Genomic DNA, 23,881 nt, shown 5'->3' with positions numbered 1-23,881 from the left:
AAGAATTAATAAATGTATTGATTATTTAAAAAAAAAACCCAAACTTTTCTGGATGTACAATATACATGCACAGTAGCAAGAGGAAAAATTGGCCTGGAGCATGTATATTGTGTGTCCAGAAATTCTATTTGTTTTTGTAATCAATTCCTTTCACTAAAATACCCCAATAGTTTACTTCTCCTGAAGCAAAACTTACTGATTCCTTTCAGCCACCAGCAAGGTGATCTTCTCCTCTCAGTGCTCCCACTAGAGAATGCGTATTGTCAGACGAGGCATTTTAACTGATAGTGAATCACTGGGGCCTTCCGTCCTAGACCTGCTGGCAACTTCCGCAGTGCAAAGGTTCCTCAATTCTTCAGTCACAGGAGAGATCCAAAGTCTTTGGGTATTGATGCTCTCATGCAGGAATGGCTGGAGGACAAGCTGCTATATGCCTTTCCCCCATGGCCCATGTTAGGCAGAATGATTGGAGGATTGAGTGTCAGAGGGATGATGCTTCTGGTGGCACCAGATTGCCCCAGGAGACCATGTATGGAGATCTGTGAAGGCTCCTGGTGGACTTTCCCTTCCGGTTTCTGGCACACAGCAATCTGTTGCGGCAGGGACCTGTTCTTCACGAAGTTCTGACTCTGTTTTGTCTTCTGGTATGGCCCTTGAGAGGGTTCACTTGCTGAAACGTGGATATTCTATTGTGGTGATTTCCACCTTGTTACGAGTTAGATAGGGTAAGGAAGAGAACTATGTGCAGGTTTGGAAGTGTTTGAGACTTGGTGTGAAAATCTAGGTGTTCTTTCTCGTTTGGTTAAGATCCTGCTCATTTTGGAATTTTTGCGGGATGGATTGAATAAAGGGTTAGCCCTTAATTCCTTAAAGGTGCAAGTAGCAGCGCTTGCCTATTTCAGGTGTCAGGTGAATAATTTTCCCTTGACGACTCAACCAGATGTGGCTCGCTTCTTGAAAGGAGTGAAACATCTTCATCCTCTCTTGCGGTTACCAGTGCCCTTGTGGAGTCTTAATCTGTTTTTTGATTTCTTAGCGGGCTCTACGTTTAGACCGATGTGTGACCTTTCTTTGTGGTTACTGACCTTGAAAATGGTGTTTCTTGTAGGATTTGTTCCGCACATAGAATTTCCTAGCTGCAGGCCTTGTCTTTCCGGGGCCATTCCTCCGAGTGATCCAGGGGCAATACAGCTGCGTACTGTTCCTTCCTTTTTCTTTTTGACAAAAGTGGTCTCATTTTCACTTGAATCAGTCCATTTCCCTGCCATCTCTAGATAGGAAAGAGATGCGGAAGATTATCGCCTGTTGTGACCCTTGGATGTCAAGAGACAGGTATCCAGAGGTTTCTAAACCTTTCTGGAAGACGGATTGCCTGTTTCTCCTCCACGGTGGTAGTAACCAGTTTGAGCTGGCTTTGCTGGCTACAGTAGCTCGCTGGATTAAGGAGGTGGTCATGGCTGCGTGCATGGGTGCTGAACAGCCATTGCCTAGACAGGTTAGGGCTCATTCCACTAGGCGTAGGCAGTGTCATGGGTGGAAGTTTAGATTGTTGTCTCCCATCAACATTTGCCAAGCTGTGATGTGCTCTTCCTTACACACCTTTTCCAAGTATTATCGTCTGGATGTGCAGGCCCGAGAGGACATAGCCTTTGCCCGTGCAGTTTTGGCTGGACCGTGGGTAGCCTCCTACCCTATTTGAGAGTAGCTTGGGTACATCCCATTGGTTCTGAATTCATCTGTCTGGGCACTAGGAAATGAGAATTTGCTACTTAGGCGATGATTTCCTTTTCCTTAGACCAGACAGATGAATTCAGCTTCTTGCCCTTGGCTGTCAAATGATTGTGTTATGGTCCTCCTGCATGGCTGTGTGTTCCAGGGTTTACTGGTAAGTGTTAGTCCAGTCCCTAGTCTAGTGTTAATGCATTCTTTGTCTGAGTTCAATGTTTCCTGTTGACTGAGTATTGAAATGGTTATCTGTTACTAATCAAGTTTTTGCTAGCCTTTCCACAGTTGATATTTGAAGAGAATACTGGCAGGCTGATGTCACTACAAGAGTATATATACTGTGACGTAAGTTTTGCTCTGTCTCCATATGCTGGTAGAGGTGCATAACCCACTGGTTCTGAATTCATCTGTCTGGTCTTAAGGAAAAGGAAATTATAAGGTAAGTAGTAGTTTCTCAATAGACTTCTATGGCCAAGACTGGTGAAAATGTGCATGTAAAAATAATATCCCAAACACTCCACAGATCTCATGTGTATGGTAGGATGGCAAGAAGGAAACCATTATTCCAAGCTGACCTTGAATCCTGTTTGAAATATGCAAAGGACCACTCAAGGGATGCTGTAGGCATCTGGGAAAAGTTTTGTGGTCTGCCAAAATTAAAATATAACTTTTTGACTTAAATGTAAAGCATCACATTTGGTGCAAATCCCAACATAGCATATTATCTAGAGAACACCATCCTGACTGTGAGGCATGGTGGTGGTAGCATCATGTTATGAGGATGTTTCTTATCAACAAGGACAGGGACACATGCCAGAATAGAAAGGAAAGTGAATGAAGAAAAACGCAGTAAAGTCCTAGATGAAAACCTCCTGCCTTTCTGCAAGTACTCTGGAAGTGTGATAAAAGTTAACCTTTCAGCATAATGATCTGAAGCGCACAACGAAAGCTACATTAGAGTGGCCCAATCAGAGCCCCAATCTTCATCCAATTGAAATTCTGTAGCATAACTTGAAGACTATAGTCCATCAATGCTCCCCAAGGAACTTGACAGAACATGAGCAGTTTTGTAAAGAAGAGAATGGTTTAATATTGACAAATCTAGGTGTGCAAAGGTGGTGCAGACATCCCAACTGACTCACAGCTGTAATTGCAGCCAAACGTGCTTCCCCTAACTATTGACTTAGGGGGGCTGCAGACCTATCCAGTTATTGGATTCAGTTATGTTTTTGGATATGTATATGCTTTGTCCCCCATTAAAACATTTTATCCATGAAAGGTATGGAGTATGTTATATTGCGTGGAAAGCATCTCATTGCTTTAAATACATGCATGTCTCACACCCTGATACAACAAAATGTGAAAAATATTTATGGGAGTGTAGACTTTCGATAGCCACTGTATAATGCTGCAGCACTAACAGAAGCAAGAAGTCACAAAAGATACCTAACTCAGTGTCTGAGATGCAGATGCAAAATTGGTTTAAACCATGTTCACTGTCAACCACTGTGGTAAAAGGGCTTTTGGCCCTTTAAAAATAGCTTTTGCATAGGAAACTTTATTCTGTGTTTATAGCTATGCTACAGTGTTCATATTAGTAGAGTAAAAAATGTATTTTCCCCAAGCACAAAAATGTTTTAGAGTTGTCACTCCCACAGTGAGCTGCCCAGCTTTTGTAATACTCCTCCTCCCTGGACGTATCCCATCCTCAAACAGGAATAAATATGTTTTTGTCTCAGGCTTCCAGAAGCAAATAAAAGGTGAATAGATGTTTGTGGGCATACTTAGGAGTATAAATAATGCATATATGGTTGCTCTTCTTCCTCTTCTATGCTCCAAGCAGATTTTTTTCAGGTTGTGTGAATATCTTTTTTTTTTTTTTTGTTATCCTGCTGAATATTTGTTAAGTAGCTTTTATGTCAGCCATTACTCTGCTTTGAATCCAAAATGGTTTCTGGTGAATTGAGTCTATACTGAATTTGTTTTAAGCATGTTGTGTATGATGCTTTACTATATTTAGTTGTCTATAATCAAGTCTGAATTCAGTTTGAAGTGTTATAGGTGTGTGCTAATATTTGTATTTTCCAGAATACCTGCAAAAACCTACATGTTAATAGCCTTTCTAACCGTGGGCACCATGGGTTTATCAAACACTTCATTAGGATATCTGAATTATCCTACCCAAGTCATATTCAAATGCTGTAAACTGATTCCTGTAATGATAGGAGGAGTCTTTATACAAGGTATACATTTTTATTGAAATCCTGCATTACCAATAATTGATCCTTTGGAAAAAAGAATCTTAAAGCAGCAAGACAACCAGAATATAATTTAAAGGTAATCTGCAAACATTTAATTACATTTTTTTAAAATAAATTATTTATTTTTCAAGAAGGATCCAGGGTTAGTATATTTGGGATGATAAAGTGTCCAGTTTTTTATAACTAAGGGTTCTGCTGCTGCGTGGTAGCTGAAATATCCCTCAGTTTTCCCATCATTCAGGTAGAAAGGAAGTAAATTTCACACAAAAAACAAACTATACTGCATTTAATTTGTTTTTAATTTAGTTGTGCAATAAAATGCAGACGTGCTTAGGATTTTACAAAAGAAGTGCTATGTTTGCATATTGCCTTTGTCCTTCATTCGGCAGTTAAATTGATTAAAAATAACATCCTTACTTTTCTTTTAGCTTTATTTTAATGCTGATCAGAATTGTGGCATTCATGGTATTTCCTCCTACTTAGCTACTCCCCTAACATAAGTGTGAGAGTTGCTGCTCTTTTTATTTTCATTGTTTTTACAAAACTGAACAAAAGCATTCACTATTCCGATGGTGGTTAGGTAAAGTCTGAGGTACACTGTGTCACCCAAAAGGATGTTATAGTTTAAGAAGAGTAGCAAGAAACAGAACACTCCTCCCCCCTTCCTCAGAAAATTGAGTATATATGTCAGTTAACTTCTTGGGCTTATATAATGGCTTGCAAAAGTATTTGATCCCCTAAAAAAAATGTCAGCAGATTTGTATGGATTACAAATGAAATTTACACACTGTTCTAGACAGTAAATTTTCAAAGTCACAATTCATTATTTCTCTGCATTTTTTGTAAAATTAAATTAAAAACTGAAAATTCCTCAGCATTTGGGCAGGTCAGTTCCCCATGAGTGGGTTATGCACTTCTGCCAGCAGATGGAAACGGAGAAAGAGCTGACGTCACCGCTATATAGTCCTGCCCCAACATTAGCCTGCCAATTTTCTCTGTCTCCAGCAGATGGTGGACATGTATTTCGCTTAGAAAGAAGTTGGAAAGGAGATATTGGAAAGACAAGATGTCTATGGCCTCCTGAGGTGATACCCTGCAATCCTTCCCTCAGTAGAGTGTCTTCAGACCGGTGGCCTTGAGCGGTGTGGACCTAAATTCGAATTAGCGGTTGCAGAGAGTTTCGGCAGTGAAGGCTTTAGCCCTTCCTCCTTGTAGTCAGGACTCGTTCCTACTCTCAGCCAGGGAGTGCTGAGCTCAGATAAAGGTTTTTTTCTGTTAAAATAAAAACCAGCGAAAAGCAAGAAAGCAGGAGAAGGGTCTGTTTCCTAGACATTCGGCTGTCCTGTTCATGTCTCGGGGGGGGGGTTCTGTGAGGTGAGGAGATAGTGCAAGCATGGCAGGTTGAGCAGCCATTTGCTAGGTCCGCCTCCCTGGCTTCTTCTGTTTTGGTGCGTGGTAGGCCACAGGGTAGTTTCACATGTTTTTTGCTGTAGGCCGTCTCCATGCACCTGCGCATTCGTGTGTGTGTCCTCGTCTGTGCATCCAGTTTGGGCGTTCTTCCTTCAGGACGCACAACTAGTGCATCCAGCTTAGGCTTTGGCTCTGGGCGTTCAGTTTGGGCATCCAGTTGGACGAGTGACCTACTGGACATTTTTTGTGTGTCCATTTTTGGCGCAGATTATATATGCGGGTAATCTAGGCACGAGGCTTTATCAGTCTGCACGCTTACAGCCATGGTGCCTGCGGCGAAGAAGCCTAAGCACCTATCTATTTGTGCTGCATGCCAGATCAGGGCCATTAAGCTGAAGCTTTTTTTTTAAGCCCGTGTCAGTGTTGCCTGGATGCTTGGGGAGATTTACCTTCTCTGATTTGCCAGTGATGGTCCATCTCCTCTGTCTAAGAGGAGTGGGGCTGAGGGAGAAAAGGTGGAGGTGTGCCTTCCCTTGATTGATCTACGGGTCGAGCCCTCAGGGGACACTAGCTCTCAGGACATCAGGTTCAGGCCTATGGGGCCTGGAATGGACCAGTCTTCTCTTTCCTGGGTAGAATTCTTCCAGGGATTGCAGATATTTCTACAGGGCTGGTCTTCTGAAGTGTCAGTACCTACTAAGGTAGTTCCATGTGCTCCTCCGCCTGTCTCCATGGTCAAGCACTGTGGCGCAGTGCGGCCTGACGAGTTCAAATGCTGGTGGATCATGATGATACTGATGATGATGGCAGTGGCTTTCCTGATGAGGAAGGGGACATGCCCCCAGATTTGGAGCCATATAAAACTCTTCTCTGTTTGTTTCTTTCAGAGAGATGTGTTGCTGGGTTTGATCTTTCAAACCTTGAAGTTCCTCAGAGTGATTGGGCCTGACTCCTTGGGGTCGCAGAAGGAGGATCCTATTTTAGTCACCCTGCACAAGGCTGCTTGTTTCTTTCCCCTCCTGGATGCAATCCTGGAGTTAATTGATCTGGAATGGAGTGCACAAGAGGCATCTTTTAAAAAGTGATGTCTTGAAGGGTTTATACCTCTTGGATTTGCAGGCCAGAGAGCAGTTGCATTTCCCAAGGGTGGATGTCTTGGTGTGTTCTGTCACAAAACATACCACCATTCCAGTAGAGGGGAGTGTGTTATTGAAGGATTCTCAGGATAGGAGGATTGAAGTTATCCTAAAGCAAGCCTTTGAGGCAGTGCCGATTAAACTTGCAAATTGCTTCTTGTTGAGCCTTGGTAGTTCGGGCTACCTTGCGTCTTTGTCAACAGTCTGGTGGCGCTGGGTCCCATCTTGGACCTATGGTAGAATCAGGTGCTGCCTTCATAGCTGATGTGGGCTGTGACTTGGTACACAGCTTCAGTCATTGCGGCCAGATGGCTGCTGTGGCTGCGCAACTGGTCTGCAGATACTATTTCAAGTCCAGTTTTAGCAAGCTGCACTTCAAAGGCTTACTTTTGTTTGGCAGTAATTTGGAAAGAATGGCAAGTAAATGGGGAGAGACCCAGGTCCCTCGATTGCCAGAAGACAAGAAACCCATTGTTTATTTATTTAAAATCTTTTCTATACCGTTGTTAAGCTAGAAGCCGTCACAACGGTTCACAATAAGGCACATTATTTCATGTTGCTTAAATGTGTTAAATTATATCAAATAAACAGGTGCCATCAAATACTGTAACATAGTTTCATATTAAATATTACTTAGTGGGTGTGATAAGTCATGTCTACTTCTATATCAGCTATAAGATAAATTAATACTTAAATCTAGTCCTATGTTGTTGAAATATAATAAAAATAAAATACACACAATTCGAGTAAGATGGTGTGGGGGGGTGGTTCTGATGACCGCATCCTACATTTCCCTGGATTCTACTCTCCGTTCTCTTTGTGGTATGCTTGCTTAAATAGCCATGTTTTTAAACTTTTTCTGAATGTTTTGATGTCTCTTTGCATACTGATTTCTAAAGGCATGGTGTTCCATATTATAGGTCCTGCTAGAGATAGGGCCCTATCCCTTACTTGAGTTAGTCTAGCTGTTTTTACTGAGGGAATAGTTAGCAGTGCTTTGTTTGCTGATCTCAGGTTTCTATTAGGGACGTGTACACGAAGGGCTGTGTTCAGCCATTCTGCCTTTTCGTCATGTATTAATTTATGTATGGTGCATAGAGTCTTGTATTGTATTCTTTGTTCAGTGGGTAGCCAGTGTAGTTCAATTAGGGTTTCGGTGATATGGTCTCTCTTACTTTTACCAGTTAGAATTATTGCAGCTGTGTTTTGTAATACCTGTAGTGGTCTTATCGTGATATAGGGTAATCCCAGTAGAAGGGCATTACAGTAGTGCTCGAAAAAATTAATGCTTGTAATACTGACCGGAAGTAGTTTGTCGTTAGTAATGGTTTGTCTTCTAAGAGTCATAAGTTTGGCGTATCCTTCCCTTACTTTTAGCGATATATGTTGTTTCATGCTTAGTTCCGTATCGATTATTTATTTATTTAACAGTTTTATATACCGACCTTCATAGTAAATAACCATATCAGATCGGTTTACAATAAACAAGAATAACTGGGGTAGCAATTCAAGTAAACGAAAGGTAAACAATAGGTAGGAATGAGTCAAAAAGTTACAATCAACAGGGTAAAAGAACTTGGAAGCTTGCATGAAGCTGGAAGGAAGAGAAGGCAGGAAATAAATACATACAAAGTGATAACATAGTGCGTACAGGTTAAAGCTTAATGGTGCTTTATCTAGAGGAGTCAGAGTCCGTTCGTGAGAATAAACACTGTGACAGATAAGCGTGAAGGACAACTAATGATTGTCTGGTGGGTCGGCGAAGGCTTGGTGAAAGAGCCAGGTTTTAAGTCGTTTTCTGAAAGTTAACAGGCAAGGCTCTACTCTGAGGCTAGATGGGATGCTATTCCAAATAGATGGGCCAGCTATTGAAAAAGCTCTGTCCTTTGTCATCGAGAGGCGTGAGGCTTTAGTAGGAGGGAATTTCAGAGAGCCTTTGAGAGTATCTCTGGTAGGTCTGTTGGAGGAGTAGAGTTTGAATGGGATTTCCAGGTCGAGTTGAAGATGATGATGGATAGCTTTATGAATTACAGTGATAGATTTGTATAGAATTCTGAAATTAACTGGTAACCAGTGTAGGTTCCTGAGGATGGGAGAGATGTGTTCGCTGCGTCTGGTACTGGTCAGCAATCTCGCAGCCGCATTTTGTAACATCTGCAGTGGTTTGGTAGTGGATTTAGGGAGGCCTAGGAAAAGGGCACTGCAGTAGTCTATTTTGGCGAACAGTAGCGCTTGGAGGACTGTCCTGAAGTCGTGGAAGAATAAGAGTGGTTTAAGACGTTTCAGGATCTGTAACCTGAAGAAACAGTCTTTGGATGTTGTGTTGACCATTTTCTTGAGGTTTAGTCGATTGTCTAGTATTACCCCCAGATCTCTAACCTGCTTGCAGGTAATGTGGGGGCTGTGTGGTGATGGTGGGGAGATATTGATTTCGTTTGAGGAGATGTGGAGCAGCTCTGTCTTGGAGGCGTTGAGAACCAGGTTTAGGCTGTTAAGTAGGTTAGTGATGGATAGAAGGCAGTTGTTCCAATGTGTGAGCGCTTTTGAGATTGATTCAGTTATTGGGATTAGAATCTGTACGTCGTCTGCGTACAGATAATGAATTAGGTTGAGGTCTGTTAACAGTTGGCAGAGGGGGAGGAGGTAAATATTAAAGAGGGTAGGAGATAGGGAGGAACCCTGAGGTACGCCAAGACTCTGACTCTCCCAGGTTAAAGCACCTCTAAGCTCGTAACCTTACGCTTATGGTATCACTGGTTTATCTCCGGCCTTACCTTCCTTCCAGCTTGCTTGCAAGCTTCCAAGTTCTCTCTCCCTGTTGATTGTAACTTTGACTTATTCCTACCTATTGTTTATCTTTCGCTCATTTGAATTTGTTACTCCTTTTATACCCTTGTTAAATGTAAACCGATCCGATATGGTTATTCACTATGAAGGTCGGTATATAAAAACTGTTAAATAAATAAATAAATAAATAAATAAATTTAGTTATGGGTGACTCTTTATTGTTGATTTTGACTTTGAAAGTCCTATTGCTGAGGAAGGACTTGAACCAGTTGTGGGCAGATCCGGAGATGCCGATGTCTGTTAGGCGATCCAGCAGGATGGTATGGTTGACTGTGTCAAAAGCCGCTGAGATGTCTAACAGGATTAACAGAAAGGAGTGTCCTTTGTCTAACCCCATGATAATATGGTCAGTAAGTGAAATGAGAGAAGGGTCTCCGTGTTGCGTGATTTACGAAAACCATATTGCGATGGGTATAAGATCTTGTGGTCTTCAAGATATTCAGAAAGTTGAGTGTTTACCAGTTTCTCTGTTAGTTTGGCAACGAATGGGAGGTTCGAGATGGGTCTGAAATTGGCTAAAACATTCGGATCTAAGTTGTGTTTCTTGAGGAGGGGCTTGAGTGAGGCGGTTTTTAGACTGTCTGGGTAGCTTCCTTGCGTTAGAAGACTGTTTATGATACTGGTCAGAGGTCCTGAAATCGTATTAGGGATGAGAAGCAGGAGTCTCGATGGGATGTTATCGGCTGGATGGCTTGAAGGTTTCTGCCTTTTTAAAAGGGATTCGATCTCTTTGGTGGAGATTGACTCAAAACTGTCGAATTTAGGTCTGGTGAGAGACTGAGGATTCTCACGTGGCTTGGGAGGTGTAGTATTTGAAGGCAGGAGGGCGAGAGTATTTAAAATCTTCTGTTGAAAGAAAGAAGCGAGTTCATTAGCCTTGTAAAGAGCGTGTTCATCTGGAATAGGTGGGGGGGTAGATTTGGTGATTTGTGTCACGTAGGCGAATAAGGCCTGGGCATCATATTGGAAATGATGTATTTTATTTGCATAATATTCCTTTTTTTTCTGTAGAATGGCGGTCCTGTAGTGATGTAAGAATCCCTTGTAAGTGGAAAGTGTAGAGGTGTTGGGGGTTTTGCGCCATCTATTTTCTTTATGGCGTAAGGTCTGTTTCATTTGTTTAAGTTCAGCGCTGAACCAGGGTTGATTTCCCTTATCACTCCAAGATTTCGTACTTTCTCAGCTAGTTGTATTTTTTGGTTGTTATTGAGTGTGATTGGGTTTTGAATGATCGTGATGTATTTTCATTTTATTTATTTATTTTATTTATTTAGGTTTTTTATATACCGGCATTCATGGCCACAGTCACATCATGCTGGTTCACAGTAAAACAGGGGTGCATGATAAACTTCAAACTAGAACTGTGGTGCGGAAAAAAGCAGTTACATATAACAAGGGTGGATGAACTGGGCGAGGAGAGAAACAAAAGGAAAGGAAAGGTTAACGTTGGCTAACAATAATTACAAATAGTTAACATTGCAATGGCTGAGTTTTATGTATTGATGGTGAGAGGTTAAATTATTTGGAGTCCGGAAATTCTAGATGTAGGAATTCTGTTTTCTCTATATTAATAACTAATTCCATTTGGTTTAGGAGCTGTTTTATTATATCTAGATACATGTTGGCTGTTTGTTTTCTCAATTGAGTCATTAATTGGAAGTATTATTTGAATATCATCAGAGTATATGTAGTGTGAGATGCCCAAACCAGCTAGCAGGTGGCATAACGGCAACATGTATATGTTGAATAGTGTGGCAGATAGGGCTCATCCCTGTGGAACTCCTGTTTTGAAGGTTTATTTTTTTCCTACTTGGAAGTATCTATTATTTAGGTATGATTTGAACCATTTGATTGTTGTGTTGCATAATTCCTTTTCTTCTAATCTGTTTAATTAGGATGTCATGATTTACTGTATCAAATGCCGCTGATAGGTCTAGCATCACTAAAATGTAATGTTTACCGCTGTCGAAACCTCACATGATGTCTGTTAGCGCAAGTAGTAGTGTTTCAGTGCTGTAGTTTTTGCGAAAGCCATGTTGTGATGGGTACAGGATTTTATTACCCTCTAAGTGTTCTGCTAATTGATTTTGTATGGTTTTTTTGTATTAATTTTGCAATTAGAGGTAAGTTTGACACTGGTCTATAATTGCTCAGGATGAGTGGATCGCTGTTCTTTTTCTTTAAAATTGGTTTTACTATTGCTCCTTTTAGTGAATCTGGCATGTTTCCTTCATTTAATGATAGATTAATGATTTTTGTTAAAGCTGGAGAGGCTGTGATGGCTAATTTTTTTTTATGTCTATGGTTGGTATTGTGTCATAAGCATGTGGGACAGGGTTTAGTTTTTTTTTTAGCATCGATTCAACTTCTATTTCGGATATTTCATTGAATGTCTCCCAGTGTCTAATGTCATTTTTGCATTTTGATTTTTTGTTTAGTTATTTTTGGAATCTTTGTTTTTAGGTTCGTAATTTTGTCATTAAAAAATGTAGCTTTTTCATTACATCAATTTACTGGTAGGTTTTGTGAAGTCAGATGTATCATTTGTGAGATTTTTTACTATGGTAAACAAGGCTCTTGGGTTGTTAGCGAATTTCTCTATTTTCATGCTATAATATTGTTTCTTTGCATTGAGTATTATTTATTTATAGTAGGCTAGTTTTTTCCTGTATTTAGTCAGGTTTTCAGTAGTTTTATTTTTTTTTCCATTCTTTTTCTTTTTTCCTCAGATTTCTTTTGACTACCTTTATCTTTTCGTTATGCCAGGGGTTTGTTTCTTTGGGTTCCCTGATGCTCATATATTTTATTGGGTTTATCTCATTTGCTAAGTTTGCATCTATGCTTTCATGGCAGATTCGCAGTCGGTGCAGTCTATTTCAGCTAGTTTTTCTTCTAATTTGTCTTTCAGGGTGTCTGTTATAAGGTGGGCGATATTCAAATTCAATGGGTTCTCTTTTTTGAGTCACTTGCTGTTCAGTATTTTGATAGAGGATTCTATTAGGAAGTGGTCCGACACGGGATCAATGTATATTCCGTTTTAATGGGCTCTAGGTGGCTGTGGTTGATAAATGATAAATCAAGAGAGTGTCCTGCTTTGTGGGTGGGCTTGTCAGTAGTTAGGGTGAATCCTAGTGCCGTCATGAAATCTATCAGTGTTTGACAGGTGTTGGATAGGGGGTACGTATCTATGTGTAGGTTGAAGTCACCTAGTACAATTGTGGGTTTAGAGGTGTTTAAGTGTGTTGTTAGGAATTCAATTAGAGGGGAGATGTTTAATACTAACAGGGTAGGAGGGCAGTATATAAGGCAAATTTGTATGGTGTTAATTTCAAAAAGAGCAATTTCATGGTTTCTTGGTGATGTTGTCCTTATTAGTTTACATTTAAATCTTTTTTCTATTATTAGGAGTGATTCCCCCACCCCCCTCTTTTATTTATTCTGGGTATTGAGAAGACATCATAGTTTTTAATGTGCTATTTGATTTTTTAAAATGGTGTCTGATTTTTTTAACCATGATTCAGTAACAGTTATGAAGCTTGGTTGTGTGTCATATCATAGGTCCGTAATTATAGGGAATTTCTTGGTGATTGATTGTGCATTTACTAGCAGGAAGGTTATCATTAATAAATTATTTGTGATGGCCTTGTTGTTATTTTGGTCTTTCTTATTTGTATGAGGTTAGTGGATTGAGTTTTCTTAGTTTCGTTTGCTATGTATCTATTTCTGTATTTGTGTGAGTAGTAGTTTCCATATTTACATTTGTTTAGGCAGGTTTTGATAGATTGTATTCCTGGTACCATTCTTTCGTTGTCCATGATCAGTGTTGTTCGCTTTGGATTTGTTGTTGGTTCGTTCATTGTTGTGGGGTTTCTCAGGGGTGTATGAAGGGGCGTACAAAGGGGCAGGCCCCTTGTTGCGCCCCTTTGGTGTGTGATGCCGGCGCGAGGTGCCTTTGGGCCCGGTCTTTTCAGGCGACTGGCTACTCTCGAGACTATCTGTGTTTTCGGGCTTTTAGGGGAGGTTCTTCCTAGAGGTTCTCTCCCTTCTGCATCAATCCTTTCGCCTCAGAAGACCTCAAAAGGATGCAGGCTCCGGAGGTGGAGCCCCAAGGTCTTTCCAGTGAAGGTTTGTGGGCACCTATTGATGCAGGAGATGGGTGGTTGCCTATCTCATTTTTATCAAGGTGGGTCCAGATTACTTAGGATCAATGGGTTTTCAAAATGATTCGGGATAGGTGTGCTCTAGCATTTCTTCAGAATCCTCCGGATGCCATCATGGTTTCTCCTGCAACCCCCCTCAGAAGTGGGTAGAAGTGGAAGTGACATTACCACAGCTATTGAATCTGAAAGTAGTGATTCCCATTGCCAAATCACAGCAAAATATGGGTTGTTATTCCATTTAATTTGTATGCCTAAGAAGGAATGGTTGTTTCGGCCCATACTGGATCCATGCTGACTTTGTTCCATTAAACCTTTGTCTTCCCATCCAGACGTGTCCTGTTTCTTGCAGGGAGTAAAACATCTTCACCCCCTCCATTGCAGCTTCAATTGCCCTCCTTTTTGCTTAAAGTGGTTTTGGAATTTCATTTGAATCAGTCTATTTCTCTGCCTGCCTTCGACAGGGACAGAGCTGAAGTGAAATACAGTCTTTTGCATTCCTTGCTTGTCAAGTGTCATTTACTCCATAAGAACATAAGAACATGCCATACTGGGTCAGACCAAGGGTCCATCAAGCCCAGCATCCTATTTCCAAAAGTGGCCAATCCAGGCCATAAGAACCTGGCAAGTACCCAAAAACTAAGTCTATTTCATGTTACCTTTGCTAGTAATAGCAGTGGCTATTTTCTAAGTCAACTTAATTAATAGCAGGTAATGCACTTCTCCTCCAAGAACTTATCCAATCCTTTTTTAAACACAGCTATACTAACCTCACTAACCACATCCTCTGGCAACAAATTCCAGAGTTTAATTGTGCGGTGTGAAGAAGAACTTTCTCCGATTAGTTTTAAATGTGCCACATGCTAACTTCATGGAGTGCCCCCTAGTCTTTCTATTATCTGAAAGAGTAAATAACCGATTCACATTACCCATTCTAGACCTCTCATGATTTTAAACACCTCTATCATATCCCCCCTCAGCTCTCTTCTCCAAGCTGAAAGGTCCTAACCTCTTTAGTCTTTCCTCATAGGGGAGCTGTTCCACTCCCCTTATCATTTTGGTAGCCCTTCTCTGTACCTTCTCCATCGCAGTTATATCTTTTTTGAGATGCGGCGACCAGAGTTGTACACAGTATTCAAGGTGGGGTCTCACCATGGAGCGATACAGAGGCATTATGACATTTTCCATTTTATTTACCATTCCCTTCCTAATAATTCCCCATATTCTGTTTGCTTTTTTGACTGCCGCAGCACACTGAACGGACAATTTCAATGTGTTATCCACCATGATGCCTAGATCTCTTTCTTGGGTGGTAGCACCTAATATGGAACATAACATTGTGTAACTATAGCATGGGTTATTTTTCCCTATATGCATCACCTTGCACTTATCCACATTAAATTTCATCTGCCATTTCGATGCCCAATTTTCCAGTCTCAAAAGGTCTTCCTTCAATTTATCACAATCTGCTTGTGATTTAACTACTCTGAACAATTTTGTATCATCTGCAAATTTGATTACCTCACTTGTCGTATTTCTTTCCAGATCATTTATAAATATATTGAAAAGTAAGGGTCCCAATACAGATCCCTGAGGCACTCCACTGCCCACTCCCTTCCACTGAGAAAATTGTCCATTTAATCCTACTCTCTGTTTCCTATCTTTTAGCAAGTTTGTAATCCATGAAAGGACATTGCCACCTTTCCCATGACGTTTTACTTTTCCTTGAAGCCTCTCATGAGGAACTTTGTCAAATGCCTTCTGAAAAACCAATTACACTACATCTACCGGCTCACCTTTATCCACATGTTTATTAACTCCTTCAAAAACGTGAAGCAGATTTGTGAGGCAAGACTTGCCTTGGGTAAATCCATGCTGACTTTGTTCCATTAAACCATGTCTTTCTATATGTTCTGTGATTTTGATTCTTAAAACACTTTCCACTATTTTTCCTGGTACTGAAGTCAGGCTAACCGGTCTGTAGTTTCCCAGATCGCCCCTGGAGCCCTTTTTAAATATTGGGGTTACATTAGCTATCCTTCAGTCTTCAGGAAGAATGGATGATTTTAATTATAGATTACAAATTTTTACTAATAGGTCTGAAATTTCATTTTTTAGTTCCTTCAGAACCCTGGGGTGTATACCATCCGGTCCAGGTGATTTACTACTCTTCATTTATCAATCAGGCCTACCACATCTTCTAGGTTCACTGTGATTTGGTTCAGTCCATCTGAATCATTATCCATGAAAACCTTCTCTGGAATGGGTATCTCCCCAACATCCTCTTCAGTAAACACCGAAGCAAAGAAATCATTTAATCTTTCTGCGATGGCCTTATCTTCTCTAAGTGCCCCTTTAACCCCTCGATCATCTAATAGCCCAACTGACTCCCTCACAGGCTTTCTGCTTCGGATATATTTTAAAAAGTTTTTACTGTGAGTTTTTGCCTCTACGGCCAACTTCTTTTCAAATTCTCTCTTAGCCTGTCTTTTCAATGTCTTACATTTAATTTGCCAATGCTTATGCATTATCCTATTTTCTTCTGATGGATCCTTCTTCCAATTTTTGAATGAAGATCTTTTGGTTAAAATAGCTTCTTTCACCTCCCCTTTTAACCATGCCGGTAATCGTTTTGCCTTCTTTCCACCTTTTTTAATGTGTGGAATACATCTGGACTGTGCTTCTAGGATGGTATTTTTTAACAATAACCACGCCCCTTGTACACTTTTTACCCTTTGTAGCTGCTCCTTTCAGTTTTTTCTAAAACGTTTTCTCATTTTATCAAAGTTTCCCTTTTGAAAGTTTAGCACGAGAGTCATGGATTTGCTTACTGTACCCCTTCCAGTCATTAATTCAAATTTGATCATATTATGATTACTATTGCCAGGTGGCCCCACCACTGTTACCTCTCTCACAAAATCCTGTGCTTCACTGAGAATTAGATCTAAAATTGCTCCCTCCCTTGTCGGTCCCTGAACCAATTGCTGCATGAAAATGTCATTTATTCCATCCAGGAACTTTATATCTCTAGCATGTATTGATGATACATTTACCCAGTCAATATTGGGGTAATTGAAGTCTCACATTATTACCGCACTACCAATTTGGTTAGCTTCCCTAATTTCTCTTAGCATTTCACTAGCAGTCTCACCATCTTGACCAGGTGGACGGTAGTATACTCCTATCACTGTAGTCTTCCCCAACACAAGGGATTTCTACCCATAAAGATTCAATTGTGCATTTAGTCTCATGCAGGATATTTATCCTGTTGGACTCTATGCCATCCCGGACATAAAGCGCCACACCACCTCCCGGGAGCTCCTCTCTGTCATTGTGATATAATTTGTACCCCGGTATAGCACTGTCCCATTGGTTGTCCTCCTTCCACCATGTCTCTGAGATGCCAATTAAGTGTATGTCATCATTCACTGCTATACATTCTAATTCTCCCATCTTACTTCTTAGACTTCTGGCATTAGCATACAAACATTTCAAAGTTTGTTTTTTGTTTGTATTTTCATTCTACGTTTTAATTGATAGGGATAAGTTGGAATTTTTTAGCTCAGCTAAGTTTTTAATTACAGGCACTTGGACTACTTTTCTTATTATTGGAACCTCACTGTCGGGATGCCCTAATTCTAATGCATCATTAGTATCCTTTGAATATACCTCTCTCTGAACCATGCGCTGTTGAGCGACTGTCAGCTTTCCCCTTTGTTCTAGTTTAAAGGCTGCTCTATCTCCTTTTTAAAAGTTAGCACCAGCAGTCTGGCTCCACCCTGGTTAAGGTGGAGCCCATTCCTTCAGAAGAGACTCCCCCATTCCCCTAAAGGTTCCCCAGTTCCTAATAAAACTGAATCCCTTTTCTTTGCACCATAGTCTCATTCATACATTGAGACTCCGGAGCTCTGCCTGCCTCTGGTGACCTGTGCGTGGAACAGGGAGCATTTCAGAGAATGCTACCCTGGAGGTTCTGGATTTAAGCTTTCTACCTAAGAGCCTAAATTTCGCTTCCAGGACCTTCCTCCCACATTTTCTTATGTCGTTGGTGCCCACATGTACCACGACAGCCGGCTCCTCCCCAGCACTGTCAAAAACCTATCTAGGTGACGCGTGAGGTCCGCCACCTTCGCAACAGGTAGGCATGTTACCAGGCGATCCTCACTCCCACCAGCCACCCAGCTGTCTACATTCCTAATAATCAAATCACCAACTATGATGGCTGACCTGACCCTTTCCTCCTGGGCAGTAGGCCTTGAGGAGATATCCTTGGTATGAAAGGACAATGCATCGCCTGGAAAGCAGGTCCTTGCTGCAGAATCCGTTCTTGCTGCATCAGGTTGATGCTCTCCAATCATGAGACCTTCTTCCTCCAAGGCAGCACTAGGGCTGCCAGTCTGAAGTTGGGAGTTGGCTACTATGTCCCTGAAGGTCTCATCTATATACCTCTCTGTCTGCCTCAGCTCCTCCAGGTCTGCCACTCTAGCCTCCAGAGATCGGACTCGTTCTCTGAGAGCCAGGAGCTCTTTGCATCGCATGCACATATACAATTTCTCACCGGTGGGAAAAAATCATACATGTGACAGTCGATACAAAAGACTGGGAAGCCCCCCCTCTTGCTGCTGGGCTGCTGCCTTCATCTCAAATTTGTTCAGTTCCTATTTAAGTTTTAGATTGCTCTGGGAGTAGGAATATGTCTAATTAATGTCCTTTAAATGTATTAGTGAATTCACTATATGTCTAGTAGTGGCCTACACGGGGAATGATCAAACTCTCAATAAGGTTTTTTTTGGTTTTTTTTAAGTGGCACCTGCCTATAAATTAAAGGATGAGCTAAGGGTGGGAGGGTTGGGAAATACAGTCTAACTTCAGTTAGTCAGCCAGAGTGACTCACTGCTTTCTTGATTATCTAATCAAACCAAATCATACTACCTCAACACCTTTCCAAGATGAGTAACTGAACTGAACTGAACTTTTCAACCTTTTTATTTAGGTATACACTACTCCTAGCTTATTTCTAGCTTCTGGCTTCTTTTTTTAAATCTACAAACACACTAGCTACTGCTTACTAGCTGCCTTACTGACTATTTAAAAATACAAACACACTAAATAATATTACCAAATAGTTAACTTTGCCCCAATACTTTTGAAAAAGACAATGTCCCAAGCAATAACTTACTGATTCCTTTCAGCCACCAGCAAGGTGATCCTCTCCTCTCAGTGCTCCAGTACTTTGAGATGACTAAGGCTGTTTAGAAATCTGTTAGCCTGTTTTTGCTCCATGGTAGAGGAAAGCAGGGAGCATGATGATGTGGGCAGCAATTGCCTGTGGAGTTAAGGAAGTCATTACGGCAGCCTATGTGGCTGCTGACATTGACTTACTGACTTACTGAAACAGATTAGACCACATTCTGTGAAGGCTCAGGCAATATTGTGGGCATAACTTCATATGTCGTCGCCTGCTGAAATTTGTCATGCGGCGACATGGTCTTCTTTGCACACCTTCTCCAAGCATTACCACTTGGATGTAATGGTTAAGGAGGACGCCACATTTTACGCAGGCGGTGTTGACTGGACCACTGGCAGTCTCCTGCCCTTGTCGAGATTAGCTTTGATACATCCCACTCATGGGGATTGACCTGCCCAAACGCTGAGGAAGGAGAAATTACTACTTTCCTAGCATGTAGCACCAAGGAACCAGCGCCCCTCAGCTTTGACCCAGCATCGATCTCATGGGTGGAGTTCTTCAAGGGGATTCACACCTTTGTTCAAATGCAAACTGAACCTCTGGCTGTCCAGCCACATGCTCCACCGGAGGACCCTCATGCCCTTCAAGACCTAGGCACAGGCTTCTACTACCCAGAAGCTCCACCTAAGGGGGCTCTGACATCTCAGAGGAGGAAGCCGAACCCCTAGAGGAGGGGGAGCTCCCCGCGGGGACAGAGCCTCACTGAACCATGAGACTCTTCTTCACAAAGGACGAGCTCCCGGACCTGGTCAACCAATGCCTGACGGAGCTCGCTATCCCGGGTCCAGGGACTTCGGGGGAACCTAAACCGAACCCCCTGCTGGAGGGTCTCCGACAGACTTCTTGCCATTTCCCTCTGTTGCAAGCAGCACAACAGCTGATTGACCTGGAATGGAGTGCTCCAGAGTCCACTTTCAAAGGGGGACGAGCCTTGGCAGCTCTGTATCCCCTGGACCCGGCAACCAAAGATCTTCTCGCATGCCCAAGAATGGATGCCATGGTTTGCGCAGTCTCTAAACGCACCACTATACCAGTGGATGGAGGAGCTGCGCTCAAGGATGCACATGACCGGGGTCTGGAGTCCATCCTCAGTCATTTGACGTTGCTTCTATGTGTCTACAAATTGCGGCCTGCTGCAACGTGGTGACACGTGCCTGCTTATCACAAACCAGGAACACCCCGGGAGAATACATGGAACCATCAGTATCATTCCTCGCAGACGCTGCTTCCAACCTAGTGCGCACTGCGGCCAGAGGAGTGTCCTCTGCGGTGGCGGCCAGAAGGCAACTCTGGCTCCGAAGCTGGTCAGCTGACGCATCTTCCAAAACACGCCTCACAGGGATGCCCTTCAAAGGATCCCTCCTGTTTGGCAGCGAACTAGAGAAACTGGCCGACAAATGGGGCGAATCCCCATTGCCGCACCTACCGGAGGATAAAACGAAGAGAAACCAGCGACCCTTCCCCAGGTCCTCCAGGGGCAGAAGTATACAGCGCTTCAATCCTTACAGGAGCAACTATCAAGCGCCCCGCCCTACGGGCAGAAACCAGTCCTTTTGGACCAAGCATAACAAGAGGGGAGCCAGCTCTGGTACGGGCCCCAGCCGCACCCCACAATGAAATTCAGCCGACCCATCCAAGGGAAGAAGCCATAGGGGGCAGACTAGCCCTATTCTACCGCAGATGGGTCGAGATAACCTCGAAAAGTGGGTCCTAGCCATCATTCGGGAGGGGTACTACCTGTATTTCCTACGAACCACTCCAGACAAGTTCGTGGAGTCCCCCTGCCACGACCCCTCCAAGAGGGCGGCAGTGGAAGCTACACTGTCCAGTCTACTGGCCCTCGAGGCCATAACCCCAGTGCCTCCACAGGAAATAAATACTGGCCATTATTCCATTTATTTTATCGTTCCCAAGAAAGAGGGAACATTCAGGCCCATCCTGGACCTCAAGTCTGTCACTCGCCACCTCAGGATTCCTCGCTTCCGCATGGAAACCCTACTATCCGTTATAAGGGCAATACAACCAGGAGAGTTTCTCACATCCCTGGATCTTTCGGAGGCCTACCTGCACATCCCAATTCATCAGGAACATCAGCGCTACCTACGCTTCAAAGTCCTGGACCGTCACTACCAGTTCCGGGCACTACCCTTCGGGTTAGCCACAGCACCCCGGACGTTCACCAAGGTAATAGTGGTGGTGGTGGCAACACTGAGGAAGGAAGAAATCCTCGTTCACCCCTACCTGGACGATTGGCTGATCAGACAAAGTCACTGGAGGAAAGCTGCCAAGCAACCAGCAGAGTCATCACTCTACTGGAAAGCCTAGGATGGGTAGTCAACACAAACAAAAGTTCCCTACAGCCCTCACAGTCGCTGGAATACCTAGGAGTCCGATTCGACACCAAAGAGGACAAGGTCAGCCTGACCCCCACAAGGAGATCAAAATTGTGGAACCGGCTGCAAACCTTGCTGAACGATCCTCGTCCCACAGCATGGGATTACCTGCAAGTCCTCGGACTGATGGCATCCACACTGGAAGTTGTGCCATGGGCGCGAGCCCACATGAGGCCCCTACAGCGGTCACTCCTATCACGGTGGAGCCCAAGGTCCCAGATCTACACCGTACATCTATCACTCTTTGGGCAGAGTTCGGACCCAGCTACGGTGGTGGCTGCAGGCCAGTCACATGAGCCGGGGATCAAGACTATCCTCCCCAACCTGGGCCCTACTCACCACAGATGCCAGTCTACGAGGATGGGGAGCACACTTTGAGGAGCTAACTGCCCAAGGGCAGTGGAACGCAGAAGAGGCGGGATGGAATATCAACCGCCTAGAAGCGCGGGCAGTCAGACTAGCCTGCCTGCGGTTCGCTCACAGACTTCGAAACAAAGCGGTCAGAGTAATGTCAGACAATGCCACGACAGTGGCCTACATCAACCGGCAGGGAGGAACCAGATGTCAACAGGTATCCCTAGAAATAGACCCCCTGATGGCGTGGGCGGAAGCAAACCTCTACCGTCCACATCGCCCGGAAAGACAACATCACGGCAGACTTCCTCAACAGGGAAAGTCTAGACCCAGGAGAATGGAGGCTGTCGTCCGCAGCCTTCAAGATGATAGTGGATCGGTGGGGGATACCGGACATGGACCTTCTGGCAAACAGATCCAATGCCCAAGTATCCAGATACTTCAGACGCAGGCGAGAACCGCAGTCCCAATGGATCGATGCCCTGGTACAGCCCTGGCCCCCGGGGACTCTACTATACGCCTCCCACCGTGGCCCCTACTGGGCGCAATCATTCACAAGATACACCTACACAAGGGACTAGTTCTTCTGGTGACTCCAGACTGGCCAAGAAGACCCTGGTACGCAGACATGAGAAGACTGCTGGCAGGGAACCCCCTACCCCTGCCCCCACACAGGGACCTGCTACAACAAGGTCCGATCCTCCACGAGGACCCAGCTCAATTCTCTCTTACGGTCTGGCCATTGAGAGGGCTCGCCTGAAAAAGAGCGGATACTCAGGGGCGGTAATCGACACTCTCCTCCGAGCACGCAAGTTCTCTACATCGCTAACGGACATAAGGATCTGGAGAGTATTTGAAGCCTGGTGCGAAGAACACAACATCAAGCCACGCTCATTTACAGTTCCCGTGATCCTGGAATTCTTACAGAACGGACTACAGAAGGGTCTGTCCCTCAACTCCATCAAGGTACAGGTGGCCACATTGTCATGCTACGGCTCCAAGAGAGAGGGCGACAGCATAGTTTCTCACCCGGATGTGTCACGCTTCCTGAAAGGAGTCAAACATATTCGCCCACCACTAAAGTGGCCGGTACCTCTGTGGAATCTCAATCTCGTTTTGGACTTCCTAGCGGGAACCGCCTTCAGACCCCTCCAAGGCCTGTCCCTCCGCCTGTTAACATTAAAGACGGTGTTTTTGCTGGCGGTGTGTTCAGCCCGCGGCATATCTGAACTACAAGCACTGTCCTGCCGTGAGCCATTCCTCAGGCTCACCCCGGGGTCCATCCAACTATGCACGGTTCCCTCCTTCCTCCCCAAAGTGCTCTCACACTTCCATCTTAACCAGACCATCTCGCTACCAACGACGGATGGCTTGAAGAATTCGGAAGAAGTCCGTAGTCTACGCCAGCTCAACATCAGCAGACTCCTATCCAGATACCTGGAAATGTCCAAACCCGTACAAAAAACGGACCACCTTTTTGTCCTTCACAGCGGAAAGAGAGAAGGGGAAGCGGCCTCGCGGGCAACCATCGCCCGCTGGATCAAGGAAGTCATCAAGGCGGCCTACGTAGAAGCTGGCAAGCCACCACCTGTACAGGTCAAGGCCCATTCTACCAGAGCCCAGGCAGTATCCTAGGCAGAAACTAGAATGCTGTCACCTGCCGAGATATGCAGGGTGGCTACATGGTCCTCCATCCTTACCTTCTCCAGATTCTACCGTCTGGACGTTCAGGCTCGGGAGGACACGGCATTTGCAAGGGCAATACCAAATGGGTCACGGGCAGCCTCCCACCCGGTTCGGGAGTAGCTTTTATACATCCCATTGGTCCTGAGTCCATCTGCTACACGCTAGGAAGTGGAGAAATTACTTACCTGATAATTTCGTTTTCCTTAGTGTAGACAGATGGACTCAGCATCCCACCCTTGACTGCCGTCACTCATGGTCTTTCAAATGATTCAAGGGTAAGCCATGTTTTCATTTACCTAGGGCATCCACCCTGCTGGGTGTCGACGCTTTCTGGTTGAGTACACTGGCAGTCTCCAGCTATAGTCAATCAACCAGTTCAAGTTAATCAAGTTAATCAAATTTTAACGTTTAACCAAGTTATGAAGTTATCCAAGTTAACCAAATTATTAAGTTAATCAGTCAGTCACACATATATCCACAATGCTTTTCGAGGAGAATACTGAAGAGCTGCACTTCCTGCAGGGGTATATGTACTAGGGGCTGACGTCAGATTGAAATCTGATCCGTCTCCAACTGCTAGCAGGAGTACACTATACCCATTGGTCCTGAGTCCATCTGCCTACACTAAGGAAAACGAAATTATCAGGTAAGTAATTTCTCCATT

The 23,881-nt window shown here is 43.6% G+C and overlaps 1 protein-coding gene across 3 annotated transcripts in view; it reads left to right on the top strand.

Moving 5' to 3' along the window:
- The window catches only part of SLC35B3 (solute carrier family 35 member B3), a 166,286-nt gene that overhangs the window by 60,177 nt on the left and 82,228 nt on the right, over positions 1–23,881 (top strand). For all 3 annotated transcript variants that reach the window (XM_029590635.1, XM_029590634.1, XM_029590633.1), the window contains one exon: positions 3,814–3,968. In XM_029590635.1, the coding sequence (XP_029446495.1) occupies positions 3,814–3,968 (155 nt within the window). The remainder of the gene's footprint in view (positions 1–3,813; positions 3,969–23,881) is intronic.

The sequence above is a fragment of the Rhinatrema bivittatum genome, chromosome 2, assembly GCF_901001135.1.
Source record: "Rhinatrema bivittatum chromosome 2, aRhiBiv1.1, whole genome shotgun sequence".
Taxonomy (NCBI): domain Eukaryota; kingdom Metazoa; phylum Chordata; class Amphibia; order Gymnophiona; family Rhinatrematidae; genus Rhinatrema; species Rhinatrema bivittatum.
The sequence above is the reverse complement of the archived record's forward strand: the minus strand, read 5'-3'. Positions and strand labels throughout refer to the sequence as shown.